This window comes from Oryzias melastigma, linkage group LG15 (assembly GCF_002922805.2).
Source record: "Oryzias melastigma strain HK-1 linkage group LG15, ASM292280v2, whole genome shotgun sequence".
Taxonomy (NCBI): domain Eukaryota; kingdom Metazoa; phylum Chordata; class Actinopteri; order Beloniformes; family Adrianichthyidae; genus Oryzias; species Oryzias melastigma.
The window spans coordinates 982,881-999,847 of NC_050526.1; the positions used below are offsets into that span (position 1 = coordinate 982,881).

At 35.7% G+C, this 16,967-nt stretch overlaps 1 protein-coding gene across 6 annotated transcripts in view; it reads left to right on the top strand.

The window, feature by feature from the left end:
- kcnh1a (potassium voltage-gated channel, subfamily H (eag-related), member 1a) overlaps positions 1–16,967 on the top strand; it is a 63,858-nt gene that overhangs the window by 18,980 nt on the left and 27,911 nt on the right. For 2 of the 6 annotated variants that reach the window (XM_024297119.2, XM_036215505.1), the window contains 5 exons: positions 100–236; positions 1,334–1,726; positions 7,309–7,335; positions 12,204–12,361; positions 15,172–15,443. In XM_024297119.2, the coding sequence (XP_024152887.1) occupies positions 100–236; positions 1,334–1,726; positions 7,309–7,335; positions 12,204–12,361; positions 15,172–15,443 (987 nt within the window). The remainder of the gene's footprint in view (positions 1–99; positions 237–1,333; positions 1,727–7,308; positions 7,336–12,203; positions 12,362–15,171; positions 15,444–16,967) is intronic. The other 4 variants (XM_036215504.1, XM_024297120.2, XM_036215506.1 and 1 more) reach the window with 3 other exon arrangements.

The following is a 16,967-nucleotide window of genomic DNA, read 5'->3' on the forward strand; positions in this document are numbered from 1 at the left end:
AAAAAAAATTCTCAGATATCGATTCCTTCAAGCAAGCATGTTAGAGCCCGAGGACACGTGTAAAACAGTAATGATTGTGTGTTTGTTTGCTATCCTCAGGCTGGGGGAAATTTGCACGACTGACTCGAGCTCTCACGAGCAGCAGAGGAGTTTTACAGCAACTGCAGCCCACAGTCCACAAAGGAGAGAATGTCCTCAAGCACTCCCGCCTGGCTGAGGTCACTTTTGTTTGTGTGGTAAAACGGTCTAATGTTTTTTAGAAACTGTAGACGGGTCCATCTTTGAGCAGACTCGTGCAGCTTCTCTTGTAATTTGCATTAGTGCTGCCACAATTAGTCGGCTAATCGACGACTAAATGACTATTAAAATGGTCAACGACTAATTTAATAGTCGATTAGTCGTTACTTCATAATATACAGAGTCAGAGTGTAGTAAATTTGAAAGTTATAATGGCACTCTGCTAGTTTTTTAGACTATTTTGGCATTTATTAAGGTTTCTTAGACTATTTTGGAATTTAACAAATGTGTCAGCTGCATGCTAGCTATTTTGGCCACTTCAGGATTTTTTTAAGGCTAATTTGAAGTTTAGCTAACATTTCAGCTACATGCTACCTATTTTGCCTCATTAAGGATTGTTGTTGTTGTTGTTTTTTATGCTATTTTGGAGTTTACCTAATGTTCCAGCTGCATGCTAGCTTTTTTGGCTACTTTAGTTTTTTTTTTTTTAGCCTATTTTGGAGTTTAGCTAATATTTCAGCTGCATGCTAGCTATTTTGCCTAATTTAGGATTTTTTTGTTGTTGTTTTTTATGCTATTTTGGAGTTTAGCTAATATTTCAGCCACATGTTAGCTATTTCGTCTACTTGAGGATTTTTTTTTTGTTTGTTTTTTATGCTATTTTGGAGTTTAGCTAATATTTCTGCTGCATGCTAGCTATTTTGGCTAACTTTGGCTTTTTTCAGTTTTTTAGACTAATTTGGCGTCTAAATAATATTTTTTAGCTGTCTCTAAGCTTCAGTGATTTCAGCTATCAATTTCAGCATCTTCAACTATCAGCACTAGCATCTTCAGTGGCCAAATTCAGTTCGCAGCATTCATACTAACATTATCTGAGGTAATACCATCTAGTTTTTATGTAGTTCAAAGCTAATGATTGTTGAGATCTGTGCTTTACATCCAGTTTGCGAATGACCCAATTAGTTGACTAATCAGAAAAAATATTCTGTGATTTGTCGACTATTAAAATATTCGTTTGTGGCAGCACTAATTTGCTTTAAACTGTTTATTAAAATCTTCTCCCGCTGTTCTAATGTACTCATCTGACATGTTTCAGGTTCTGCAGCTGGGCTCCGACATCCTACCTCAATACAAACAGGAGACCCCCAAAACCCCCCCTCACATCATCCTACACTATTGCCTCTTCAAGACCACGTGGGACTGGGTCATCCTCATCCTCACCTTCTACACCGCCATCATGGTGCCCTACAACGTCTCCTTTAAGACCAAGCAGAACAACGTGACGTGGCTGGTGGTGGACAGCATTGTGGACGTCATCTTCTTGGTGGATATAGTTTTGAACTTTCACACCACGTTTGTCGGGCCCGCGGGCGAGGTCATCTCAGACCCCAAGCTGATCCGAATGAACTACCTGAAGACGTGGTTCGTCATCGACCTGCTGTCCTGCCTGCCGTATGATGTCATCAACGCGTTTGAGAATGTCGACGAGGTGAGTCCTCAATCACACTTTCTAGAAGTCTGTTTAGAAGTTCTTGTTTTTGCTAAGATGTGTTCCGTCGGTTGGTCAACAAAATGAAAAATTGTGCTTTTTTTCAGAAGGGCTGGGTTGATAAAACCGACTGACCGATTTTAATCGATTTAAGCTTAACAGATCAACGATCGATTCATAAAAATATAAATCAATTTAGCACATAAAGCTAAAGTCCGCTAGCTTAATGCTAACATTAATGGAATTTCCCATAGAACGGCTAATGCTAATTCTCAGTAGACATAAACAAACATTTCTGACTAAATGAACATCTTTATAAACTCACAGACATTAATTTTTCAAACTCCTTTAAGGAAATATTTTTAAAGTAAATATTTTCGGTCTAAAACATCGTTTTTTGGTCACACGTTCTTCTTCTTCTGGAAGAAGGTGTACTTCTATAGCGCGATCGCCACCTAGTGGCCAAACTGAAACGTTCTCCAGGAGAGGCAGAACAATGTTTACAATGTTAATGATCTGAACATTTTTTTAGAACTTCTCTTTTTGAAAATCCATGTAACACTGTGTAATATTAATAATCTCATTATTTCACTGATACATTTTACAGTATGTGAACTGGATCAGATTAATATGAATATAGTTAAAACATATAGCAGATTATTAATGTATTTCTAAGCAAATGTGTCTAAATGCATAAACTCAAAATTGAATTGAACTGAAGAACTGAAAAAAATCGGAATAGAATCGATTCTGAAAATTATAATCGATACCCAGCCCTATTTTTGTCACTTTTTTTTCTCCCAAATACAGAATTTTTTCTTTTCTTTCTTTCTTTTAAGAGGTTCACGATCATAAAAATTAAACAATTTGTTAGACTATTTAATCAATTCAAATGACTTCCTTTTATTTTATTCATATATTTCAGTGTTAAACTACACCCAACACACTTATATTAAATGTGTCCAACTGTGTGCAAATACTGTCTTCTCCGTGTCCAAATGTGGTTTCTTCACTCAGGTTCACAGGTGCTTTGAGAGATGTCACACTCTCCAGTTTCCTTTTCTCATTTGCACTTTTGAAATTTCTGCTCTCACATTTTTACTCCTTTATTATCTCTGCAGAAAAGAGATCTGTCAAAAATTCCTTTTACAAAAAGCCAGAGCTTTGCTGCCTCCTTTTAATTCCATCATTTCAATTCTAGTGGAAGTTCCAGACTATTGCTGGATAACTTTGTTGGATAGAATTATTGGAATTTTTTGAATTATATTTTCATTTCAACAGCAATTTCAAGTTTAAATGTACTCTGGTCAAAGACATTAAGGGAACGTAAAAAACACGTTCTATACTTGAACGAATGAAATATTCTATTTAAATTAGGCCTGTGAACGTGTCAACGCATGTAATCATTAAAAAAAGAATTAACACGATAATATTTATTAACACAAAATTAATTAGACCTCAGGAAGAAGCAGTCCTTCGCTTTGCTTTGTTCAGGCTTTCACCATGTGCGTTAAAAAACTTGTAAATGGTCATTTGCTAAAAAAAAATAAATAAATAAATAAAAAATAAAAAGTAAATTCATTTTTAGTACTTTAATTTTATCTTTTTTTTTAGTTTAGATAATTTTTTCACAAAAAGCAGACTATTTAATCCATATTCGGGCACGTTGTCATGGTAACATGCTCACAAGCCACGCCCCCTCAGAGGAGATTTTAGATCAACATAAAAAAGGCTTTTGAAGACATTTTGGTTTAAAAATTAATAATCATCATTAAATCACTACCAGGAATGTTTTTTTTAATATAAAAAAATTGTTATGAGGGACTTTAAGCATCTAGGCACACTTTTGAACATCAAACTAGCTTTATAGAAAGGAATCTTGGCTCTTTTACGCAGCACTGATCTTTCCTAAAGAAACGCATCAATGAAGGGAATCTTTTGTTTCTCATCATTACAGTTTTCTTCTGTTCTTGAGGCTTGAATGACCAAGTTATGCAACAAGTATTGTCTCGTCCTTCCCCCGAATTGAGGCTACATTTAAATCCTAAAATTGACTTTTTCCAAATTGACTGAAAGATTAAGCCAGTGTGCGAGCATTCAGCCACGTTTAATAGCCTCTACAGCTCAGAGCCACGTCGCCGCTTTAATTCGTGTCAGACCGACTGAACAGCGGAGTACGCTTGTTTGTGGATTTGTGCAGGTTTTTCCACACAGATGAGTGTTTGCTGGAGAGCCATCACAGGATTTTGAGATAATTGCCACATTTTAATTGTAGAAGTGGTGTTGCATTGTTGAACTGGAGCGGTCTGGTATACTGCGCCCCTGCTGCTAATTCCCCCAAACCATTAAAGCTTTATGACATCTGAATTGTGGGAAAACATAAACCAGCCCTCGCTGTTTAAACAGTAAAGATGGTCATTGTAGACATCTGTTGTTTCCACCCAAAACTATGGCACACACCGTGATTGAGCTGAGCCTCTTCACCCTGTCAGTTTTCATATTACCGACACGTCGTCGTGTATTTGTGTGTCCCTGAGAGTGCCTAATGTGTCACGTCTCATGATCTACGCGTTACTGTGGCCGTGTGAAACGCTGCGATGGCATTTAAGAGTGCCGCGTGTCACTGTGAGCGGGACGCTGGCGGCTCCTGGGAGCTGTCAGCTCTCTGTGGTTGTGAAAAGGTAATGTGAGAGCAGTTGTAAAGCTTTCAGAAGAGCCTTGTTCAGGTGCTAAATTGCTTCTGCAGGTCCAGCATTTTGGCCGTTTCTAGTTTTTCAGAGCCTCAGCATCCTGAATGCTGACAGGTTCAAGTATCCGAGCATGAACGGAGAGCGGTCAGCAAAAGAGAGACAGAAATCTTTAGTGTTTTTTTTTTTTTTTTATAGCCTAAAGCTGGTGTTATTCGATCTTCTCTGAATCATCACAAAAGAAAACACAGCAAATTGACACACTTATGTTTTTAGTCTTGTTTTCCTTAAAAGCATGTGAGAATTTAAACTCAACTGAGAGAAATTAAATGAATACATTTTTTTTGTGTGTAAATAGTTGATCTAAATCAGTTAAAAATGTCTTCAAATTTTTTCCTACCTCTCACCGGATGATTTTATATTTGCTAATGTTTTATATTCACCTCTAGTGAATGGCGATATGAGGATACATATCGTGTGGGCAATAGAAAAGTGTCTATCGTACCATCGTACCATCTAATTTGATCAACTACTATTCTAAATATATCATTAAAAAGTCCAAACCTTGTCAGTGTGTATGCAAAATTCACGATTGATTCACGATCTTTATAAATATAGTAGAGTGTAGTAAATCATCATGTAGTAAAATATTGATTGCTCTGAAATACAGAATAATGTTGTATTTTAGTTTATGAACCTAAACTAAGCCGAATGAGCTTTGCTACTGTCACCGGAAGTAAACAAATCTTCAAAATAAAGTGTCAGTGAAGCTTCCTGTTTCCAAAGTAAAACTAGTGAGATCTTTTTAGGGACAAATAAAAAAACAGACATGCAGCAGAGCAGCAGTCCGTATCGTAATGCTTTTAGCAAAAGCTAATTTGCTGCATTTGTCCCTAGATGGGCTTTTTATACAGTAAAAGAATGGGGATAAGATATAGAACAAAACAGCTAATTAAAAAAATACATGAAATTGTTTAAAAAACAGACTTATGAAAGAGATAAAAAAATATACCTAAACATACCTCACTCAAACCTTTGTTTATTTTTTTAAAGAGACTAAAACTGATCACAGATTTCAAACCAGCGTGGAGTGAGTTCCAGAGTCCGGATCCGGTCACAGAGAGAGCAGACTGGGCAAAGGAGGTTTTAGAGCAATTTGGACACCATGCTCACTACTTCCTTTTTTTTTTTTTTGAACGTCGGCTATCACCAATTACACGAAGAGAGAACCTAATCGGTATTTCACAAAGTTTGTTTATGACTCCACTGTGTTCTGATGATAAAAATGTGGAAGGTTTATTCAAAAAAACACACATTTCATTAGCAAAAATTGTTGTAACGCACTGCATTATGATCTGCTAGTTTTTCGCAAAGACTTCTGGGAAATTTCTAAGACACTCGATTTGGGAATTGTAGATTCGGACAGCACTACAAAATGGCAAACACACTGTATAGTGAGTAGGGAAGGAATTTGAACATTGGCGCTGATTTATGAATTAAAGTGCTAAAAGATTCGGGTGTTAATTAATTTAGAAATTTTAAAATCTTCTTTAAAAGACTAAGGTTGTGTCTTAATTTCCCTCCCTAATCCTTAACTACTATAAAACGATATAGTGCGGGACTATTTAGTGCCCTGGATTTTAAAGGTAATTCAGACTCGATGCTCACTACTTTTCTTTTGTTTTTCTAAACACCGGATATGACGTCACTGATTTAAATAAAAATCAAATAAATACAAACATTTCACATCGTTTATTTATGATTTCACTGTGTTCTAATGGTGAAAATGTTGATGGTTTATTCATACATAAAGTTTAAATACGTTTTTTTTTGTTAAAATTAGTTCGACCGCAATGCATTGTGGTCTATATTCGCCAATCTAGTGAGCATTGATGCACACTAGTGTTTTGCAAAGACTTCTGGGAAATTTTGAGTGCGCTTTATTTTGGAATCAGTAGATTTGGACAGTACTAGAAAATGGCGAACACATTATATAGTGACTGGGGGAGAATTTAGACACAACCTTAAATCGATAAACTTCTTGAATGTTAAGATCTTGTGTTTTAATAAAATGTGGAATTTAATTGGTTTCAAATCTTAAATGTTCGATTATCTAAACTCTCCACAGGTTTGGATAAAGCATGTAAATTGTGTACGTTTGTATTTTTTATGTGTGTAAACGCATCATTTTATTTATTTATTTTAGATTCTATGTTTTTGTCTGCTAAAATATTTTGACTAATGATTGTATTGAGTGTTTTTACATTTATATAGATGTATTAAAACTTTAGAATTCATTTCATTTCTCTTTCCTGTAGCTTTATCAAGTACTTTGAGTACATAAAGTACTGCTGGTACTTTCTGAACTCACCCAATTAAGAAATAATACAACTTTTCACGTTTCAGGACACTTTCTTTTTGTGATAGATTCCAGTTTTTTGGTGCATGTTTAAAGACGTGGCATCAAGGTCAGTCCTTTAGGATTGTGTACCTCTGCTTTGACGCTTCCATTTGTTCCAGATTGTTTCAAGACGTTCATTGACAGAAGTAAATGAGAGCGAGTAAACGAGAGGCTGTCTTATTAAGCTCGTGTCAAACGCTTTTGCTTTAGAGTTAAACGACTGACATGAGAGACTCTGACAGTCCCAAAAGCTGAAGATCAAAAACAAGCCGTGGCTGTTAGGTTCAGCTTTTTGTTCATCCTGACTGTTTTGAGTTTTACTATTTCATCAATATTTATTGATTTATATAATTTTTTATGTGTGTTTTTCATCTTTACAATGATTAAGAGTCCTTTCTCTTATTTTTTTTCTCTTTGTTTCATCCCTTCATTCTGTTTGCATGGCCCCACCCATTCCTCTTCTACCTGTGTTCTTGCATGGACGTGATTGGAAGAATTGGAACCACCGTGCTGTCACTCAAGTAGGCTTCATTTTGATTGGAATTTGTTGCAGCTTGTTGCTTTTATTTTAAATGCCTGAAAACCTTCTGTTACAAACGTTTTAGCTGATTTTACACCAGTTTGGACTAAAATATTAGCCATCAAAAAGGAAATTTCAAAAGTAAAATTTTATTTTTTAGACATTAAATACTCGTTTTGTGACTTGTTTTTAAAAAAATAGGAAACTCTCAATTTTTCAAGAAATATAGCAAACTTTCTCACCAACTTTCTGACCAGAAAGTCAACTTTCTAATCAAGACTTGACGACATTTTCTGAACCGGAAGTCACTTTACACAGTAACCATTTTATGTGACACCATGTGAAAAGGGTCTATAACTACATACAACTTAAATATTTATTCTAATTTGACTATTTAACCTTTCAAAAATAATGATTCTTAGCAAAGAACCTCCTCAGATTTGATGAACGCACTGGTGAATAGAGAAAAGGCCCCATTATTTTAAGATTTTATCAGTTATTTTTTATTATAGAGGAATTGTGAAGCGATGCATGTGAGGAAAAATCCCCTAAAGAATCTAAATACGCTGCAGTTTCTCTCTGTGTGGTCGGTCTCTGTGGATTAAAAAAAAGGCTTTGAGATTATTTAAAGTGGACTTTAGGTCAGGAAGAAGAGACGTTTAGGTATGTAGGAAGCAAAATTACACTAATTTAATGTCACACATGCTTGAAGCAGGAAACAGCTGTTCTACATACATAAGTATTATCTTAGAGCTCTCACTGCTTTAGTGGTTTTAAGGTAAAGGCTTTATTTCTTTTCTTTCTTCTGGTTATGTGTCTTATGAAGAAGTCTCCGTTTTAAATTGAAATGAGAACAAAACACAGCTGAGTTTCCCACCATTATTCTGTTTATTTAATGATGCAATCTATAGGATTTCTCTGAAACGCACATCCTCAGCCTGAATTAGTTCTTATTTTTGCCAATCCATTAAGACAGGGGTGTCAAGCTCAATCGCACATGGAGCTAAGATCCAAAAACCTTTTAGGTCACGGGACGAACAAGATAAACATTTATTGAAGGCTCCAAAACTGAATGTTTAAAACTTTAAAACCGTAACTTTTTAAACATAATTATGAACTAGATATATAGCATTATCTGCAATAATGCTAGTGTGAATACTGTAAGCTGAATTTGGCCGCTGAAGATGCTGAAATTGATAGCTGAAAATGTTGAAGCTGATAGCCAATCAAATATTAGCTAACCGCTAAATTAGGCTAAAAAACTAAAAAACAAAAAAGATAAAAACCTAGATTAGCCAAAACAGCTAGCATGTTGCTGAAAAACTTCAAAATAGTCTAAAAACTGAAAAAAGCCTAAATTAGCCAAAACAGCTAGCATGTGGCTGAAAAAATAGCTAGACTTCAAAATAGCCTAAAAAGCTGAAATTAGCCAAGAAAGCTAGCGTGTAAATATTAGTTTAAATCCAAAACAGCCTGATTTATTAAAAAAAGCAGAAACCAGCCAAACAGCTAGCATGTTGCTGAAAAAATAGCTAGACCTCAAAATAGCCAAAAAAGAAAAACTGAAAAAAAGCTGAAATTACCCAAAAAAGCTAGTGTGTAAATAGTAGTTTAAATCCAAAACAGCTGGATTTATAAAAAAAGCCCAAACCAGCCAAACAGATAGCATGTAGCTGAAATATTAGCAGCTGAAATATTAGCTAAACTCCAAAATAGCCTAAAAAACAAAAAAAAAGCCTAAATTAACAAAAACATCTAACATGTAGTTAAATAAATAACTAGACTTCCAAATAGCCTAAAAACTGAAAAAAGCTTAAATTAGCCAAAACAATAGCGTGTAGCTGAAATATTAGCAATACTCCAGAATAGCCTAAAAAATCTTAGTTAATGCCAAAATAGTCAAAAAAGCTAGCAGAATACACATTTTTATAACTTTAACACTTTTTAACATAATTATGAATAATAAAAAGTCAGGAATATTATTCCAAAATAAATCAACTTAAATCTTAAATAACTTTCAATATTTTACTCTCCATAAAAATATATTTTGTCAAAATTATTTAAGTAAGAAATGAGCCCAAGAAAACATCGGGCCATTAATAACAATAGAATATAATGATCCGGAGGGCAGGATGAACTTTGACACGTGCATTAAGGTAATAATTCAGCAGAACCTTTTCCAACATCATTTTGTTGCTTCTTTTATGCTAAATTTGGCATCACAGAATGTCTCCAACAACCTTTAAGAAAAAAGTTTTTCCTTCTTACTTTAGGTCACAATCACAGAGAATACCCCACCTGTCAGAAGTACAGTAACAATTAAGAGTCAGATCTCTGGGCTGTGAAGGGATTTCAGACGAGCTGGAACTGAGGTGTCTGCCAGGCAGGGAGATCAGATCAAGTGACAGCAAGCGCTGCAGTCGTACTCGCATTGCAGACCACAGCACATCAGCAAAATCAATTCTCCTGATAGTGCAAACACACACACACACACACACAAAGTGACACTCGAGCAGCAAAATGCAAAGCGGACTCTGGGGACTGCTGTTGTCTGTCAGAATCTCAGCATTGCTGTTTCAGGCTACAGTGAGACTGAGCTGACGTTTATTAGCTGTTATGCATCTGTTTATTGTTGTTTTCTTTGTTCGTGAAAATGAGTTAATCCTTGTTAAGAATTGTCGTTTTGAAGATGATGCGTGGCAGGCAGTTTAATGTCAAGCAAATCTAAATCAAGAAAACACAAGTTTTCATCCTCCTGTTTTTTTAGAAACGGTGATTCACTGCAAACAACAAAACTAACTTAGAAATACAGTTGGGGCAAAAAAGTATTTGGTCAGCCAACAATTGTCCAAGTTCTTCAGATGACGGAGGACTGTAATTTTCATCAATGGTATACCTCAACAATGAGAGAGAAAATGAAAAAACAAATACAGAAAATCACATTTTTAAAGAATTTATTTGCAATTGATGGTGGAAAAATAAATATTTGAACAATGATAAATGAGCAAGATTTCTGTCTCTCACAGACCTGTAACTTCTTCTGTCAGAGGATCCTCTCTCCTCCACTCGTTACCTGTATTAATGTCACCTGTTATCTATATAAAACACACCTGTCCACAACCTCAAACTGTCACACTCCAAACTCTACTTTAGCCAAGGCCAAAGAGCTATCTTAGGACACCAGAAACAGAATTGTTGACCTGCACCAGACTGGGAAAATGAATCTGCAATAGGTAAGCAGTTTAGTGTGAAGAAATCAACAATTATTAGGAAATAGAAGACAAACAAGATCACTGATGATCTCCCTCCATCTGGGGGTCCCCGCAAGATCTCACCCTGTGGGGTCAAAATGATCAGAAAAATCCCCAGAACCTCACGGGGGGGAGCTAGTGAATGACCTGCAGAGAGCTGGGACCAAAGTAACAAAGACTACAATCAGTATTCTACTGTTTGGAGGAGAAAGAATGCTGAGTTGCATCCAGAGAACACCACACCTACTATAAAGCACGGGGGTGGAAGCATCAGTGTAAAGGAAAGAATGAATGGGGCATGTATAGTCAGATTTTTCATCACTGCTGTAGAGGAGATCTGCATGGAGGAATGGACCAAAACATCACTGCTCTAGAGGAGATCTATATGGAGGAATGGACCAAAACATCACTGCTGTAGAGGAGATCTGCATGGAGGAATGGACCAAAACATCACTGCTGTAGAGGAGATCTGTATGGAAGAATGGACCAAAACATCACTGCTCTAGAGGAGATCTGCATGGAGGAATGGACCAAAACATCACTGCTGTAGAGGAGATCTGTATGGAAGAATGGACCAAAACATCACTGCTGTAGAGGAGATCTGCATGGAGGAACGGACCAAAACATCACTTCTCAAGAGGAGATCTGTATGGAAGAATGGACCAAAACATCACTGCTGTAGAGGAGATCTGTATGGAGGAATGGACCAAAACATCACTGCTCTAGAGGAGATCTGCATGGAGGAATGGACCAAACATCTCTGCTCTAGAGGAGATCTGTATGGAGGAATGGACCAAAACATCACTGCTCTAGAGGAGATCTGCATGGAGCAATGGACCAAACATCTCTGCTCTAGAGGAGATCTGTATGGAGGAATGGACCAAAACATCACTGCTCTAGAGGAGATCTGCATGGAGGAATGGACCAAACATCTCTGCTCTAGAGGAGATCTGTATGGAAGAATGAACCAAAGCATCACTGCTGTAGAGGAGATCTGTATGGAGGAATGGACCAAAACATCACTGCTGTAGAGGAGATCTGCATGGAGGAATGGACCAAAACATCACTGCTCTAGAGGAGATCTGTATGGAGGAATTGACCAAAATACCAACAATGATTTGTGAAAACCTTCTGAAGACTAACAGAAGACATTTGACTGTTTTCATTGCCAACAAAGGATATATAGCAAAGTATTAAAATGAACATTTATCGACTAAATACTTATTTTCCGCCATGATTTACACACAAGTTCCTAAAAATCAGATTTTTTTTCTGATTTTGTCTCTCATAACAGAGATATACCAAAACTGAAAATTCCAGGTCTCTCGCATCTTTTTAAGTGGGAGAACTTGTACAATTTGTGGTTGACGAAATAAATGTTTTACTTCTTTTGGACTACTCTGTAAACTTAAAATAATGTAGTTACACCTGAATTATGGTTTAAAAGGTTAATATTAGGCACAAGATTACTAAAACTAAAATGTTATCAAATAAATAGAAAATACTGTTGAATTTTTAGATCTGTTGATACGAAAATCTGTTGAAATGAAAACGTTGATGCATAAAAGTTATAGAAAATCTTACATTTTGTTGTCTGTTGCCTCTTCTCTTCTTCCAGGGGATCAGCAGTCTGTTCAGCTCCCTTAAGGTGGTCCGGCTGCTCCGTCTGGGCCGGGTCGCTCGTAAACTGGACCACTACATCGAGTACGGAGCAGCTGTTCTGGTGCTGCTGGTGTGTGTTTTTGGCCTGGCTGCACACTGGCTGGCCTGCATCTGGTACGGTTCCAGTCTTTGGCATGCCCCCGCCATGACAGGACTTTCTCATTTTCAGACAAACAGGAATAAAGACGGATAAATGTGACAGTTTAGGTGGGCGGAACTGTTTGCTCAAAAGCCAAATTACATAACAGATCCTGGATGCTTTGTTCTGCCATCGCAGCGGTGCTTTAATAGCACAGACAGCTAGTAGAAATGAGGGAAATAATAAAGCTGATGCATGCTAAGTAGGAGTCAATGCTTTTTCATGATTTTCGTACTGTAAATGCTGAAATTTCTCCTTTTTTTTGTTATTATTATGTAGATTTATGGAAGTTACTTCTAAAGTTAGATCAGATCGTTTACTCTACAGGAGAAAAGTGCAACTAAATCTGCAAATACTTGACGTAACACAACCAGACCCAACTCATTTCATCATTATGAAATAACCTGTTCTGTTTGAATAATGTCGTTTTGACCACAGCATCATAATCGAATGAATGAAGAGCCCCCAAAACCACAGAGTAATACCAGTAAGATATCATACCAGTAAAAATAGCTCCTGTGTGGTTTTTCTGGTTGCCATGGCTACACTCAGAGCTGCATCTTCGACTCGAGAAAAGTTAAATCATCCTCAACTCAGAAAACAGCAGCACCTCCTCTCCGTGTGCTGCTGTTGTTTTTACACACACATGATAAAGAGGCTGGAGAGCGAGTGAAGCATGAGCAGCGTCATGTTGCAGTAAATCCTCCACCGGAACAACAGATTCAATCCTTCTGGTCCGTTCCGAGGGCGGGAAAGTAACGAAAATAAACATTGAATCACCAAATTCTTTCTACTAACATTACAATAAAGAAAGGTTGTTTCTGAGAAGAATCTCACTTCTGTCAACCGATGTCAGATTGAAATCTCCCAGAATCCTCAGCAGTTGCTGTAGTGTGGATTAGCTCCAGATTTAGACGGATCCGTCTTTTATCTCATAACCCTAAAGTCAACACCTCGACAAGCCTGCTGTTGGTATCCGTTACATTAAGCCACACAGACATTTTTCTGCTTTAGTTCTGTTTTTAAATGACAACGTTTTGCAGAGTAAAACCGTTTTTTCCTTTCACGTCTTTTGGCACAGATGCAGACTTTATACAGTGAACTAGTTTTCTGTGCACAAAGGTTGATACAACAGCCTTTTGTATAAAGTGCATCACTCCTCAGTTTGGTAATTAAATTCCTTTTTTTATGTGTTTTATTTAAGGATAATATATATAACATGTTTAGTGAAAAAGTTTTGTGTTTTTAGTAAAATACTTTTTGTTTGTCTTTTACAAAATAATTAAGACTTTCATTATATCAACACAATAATCACTTCTAAACTACCTACTTATTTAGATTTTTTCGAATTTTGCTCATTAACTGCCTCTTCAATTTTTCCATCTTGTGATAAATTTTAAGTTTTTTGGGGGGAGTTTTCTTTTTCCTTTATTGATACAGCATCTTTCTTATTTGTGTTCTATCAAAACTTTGGATTGTGTTTTTGTTTTGTTATCTTGAATTCAGTAAATTAGAATAATAAAATATGGACCTATAATACACATTTACAGATAAAATACATGCTATAAAAATAGCAGAAAATGTTTTTAATTAAAGAATGAACCAATATTTTTTTAATTAATCAGTAAGATAAGTAAATAAAATATTTACTGTTACTAAAACATATTACAGTACAAAAAATACATCTTTAACATGGCAAATAAAACCTTTAAATAATAGAATAAACCTTTAATATTTTGTATTAATCAATGAAATAAGTAAATAAACTATATACTATTAAAGAATATTATTATTATAAAAATACACCCTTAAAATAGCAAAAAACGTTCTAAATCTAATTCTATCTAATAGAATAAACCAGTAATAATTTCAATTAATCAATAAAATAATTAAATAAATTTTTTGCTGCTAATAAACATTGCATTATTATTATAGTACATTAAATAGACCAATTATACATAAAGGTAAAATATCTCTATTTGACCAATAAAATAGTAAAAATGTTATATTAAAGAATAAACCTGTAATATTTTAAATTAATTAAAAAATAAGTAAATATACTAATTTTACTATTAAAATTTTAATTATAATATTATATTGTTATTAAAATTCACATAAAATGGCAAATAAAACTTTAAGTAATAGAATAAACAGTAATGTTTTAATTAATCAAAAAATAAGTAAATACCCTTTTTACTATTAATAAAACAAAATAATGTGTATTAATTTTTTAAAAAAATATTAAATACAACTTTTAATAGAATAGTCAAATAATATATATTTTAACAAATCAATACATAAGTAAATAAAGTAATTACATATAATAAAACACACATCTGAGTAAACAAAGTAAAATAAATGACCTAAACAACGAATATTTGTATTAGTCAAAAGCTACACAGAAGCTTCAAACTTCAATTCTTTTGGTGGACTGATGCACAGACAGGGGGCATTATGGGAAATTCACACAAGTGTTACTTTTTACTGCTTTGGATAAACTAGACTCCACTCTGTTTTACATTCAAAGTGTTAATAAAGTTAACAGAAAGTTTTTTGTTGCTTTCAGCAGGAAAACTAACCAAGCAGATAATGAAACCAGTGGACTAGAGTTTGTTGCTGAACTAGAGTTAGTAATTACAATTCTGCTGGGAATAATGGTGGCTGCAGTTGGACACCGAATGAGTTTTTAAAATACTGTGCTTCTTGGATGAGAAAAGATCTCCAGAACCTCCTAAATCCAGTCTAAAAATAAAATTTTACTAACACACAGTTATTAACTCTTTAGGTACAGCATTGGGGATTACGAGGTCATAGATGAGGAAACCAACGTCGTCCGCATGGACAGCTGGCTCTACATCCTCGCTGAGACCATGGGGAGGCCGTATCGCTTCAACACCACGGGTTCAGGAAAGTGGGAAGGCGGACCAAACAAAGACTCTGTCTACATCACCTCCCTGTACTTCACCATGACCAGCCTGACCAGCATCGGCTTTGGCAACATCGCCCCGACGACGGACGGAGAGAAAATCTTTGCCGTGGCCATGATGATGATTGGATGTGAGTGGAAGCCGTTTATCTTCATTCTAATGCTGCAAAAACACTTGACAAGCTCTGCTATGAGTTTAAAGGCTATTGAAAAGGGAGTAATAGAATTAAAAACGGAATCAAAAATGAGAAATTAAAGATCCAACACACCTGGCTTTACTTTAGAATGTGTGGCTGAGGGTGAGTAGCTGTCAGAACCACTGCTGCTGGTTTTATAGCAGTACGTTTCGTTCTGCTCTGGTCTTTACTCACACTTATAGGTACTTCTACTATTTTAGGCAAAAAATTCAGTTGGACTTAAAAAAGTTCTGACATGTCAGGTACACATTTTCATACATTTTTTACTTATATATTCTTCAGCAGTATTTTAATATAATTGGAAACATTTCAGAACCACAATGACAGATAGAGAAATATCACTACAGGATTAGCACACTCTGTATTAGGGCTGCCACAAACGATTATTTTAATAGTCGACTAATCATCCAAAATTTTTTCCTTATTAATTAAAAATATTAACTTTAATATTCAACATAATCGTGACTAATCCACTATTAAATTAGTTGTTGACTATTCCAATTGTTGACATTGTCGGGATTAATCGACTATCAAATTAGTTGTCGACTACTTTAATCAACATAATTGCGACTAATCGACTATTAAATTAGTCGTTGACTACTTTAGTCGACATAGTCGCGACTAATCGACTATGAAATTAGTCGTCGACTACTTTACTCGACATAGTCGCGATTAATCGACTATCAAGTTAGTCGTCGACTACTTTAATCGACATAGTCGCGACTAATCGACTATTAAATTAGTCGTCGACTACTCTAATCGACATAGTCGCGACTAATCGACTATTAAATTAGTCGTCGACTATTTAAGTCGACACAGTCGTGACTAATTGACTATCAAATTAGTCGTCGACTACTTTAATCGACATAGTCGCGACTAATCGACTATCAAGTTAGTCGTCGACTACTTTAATCGACATAGTCACGACTAATCGACTATCAAATTAGTCGTCGACTACTCTAATCGACATAGTCGCGACTAATCGACTATCAAATTAGTCATCGATTACTCTAATCGACATAGTCGCGACTAATCGACTATCAAATTAGTCGTCGACTACTTTAATCGACATAGTGGCGACTAAACAACTATTAAATTAGTCGTCGACTACTTTAGTCAACATAGTCGCGACTAATCCACTCTCAAATTAGTCGTCGAGTACTTTAGTCGACGTAGTCGCGACTAATCGACTATTAATTTAGCCGTCGACTACTTTAATCGACATAGTCGCGACTAATCGACTATTAATTTAGTCGTCGACTACTTTAGTCGACATAGTCGCGACTAATCGACTATCAAGTTAGTCGTCGACTACTTTAGTCGACATAGTCGCGACTAATCGACTATCAATTAGTCATCGACTACTTTAATCGACACAGTCGCGACTAATCGACTATCAAATTAGTCGTCGACTACTCCAATCGACACAGTCGCGACTAATCGACTATCAAATTAGTC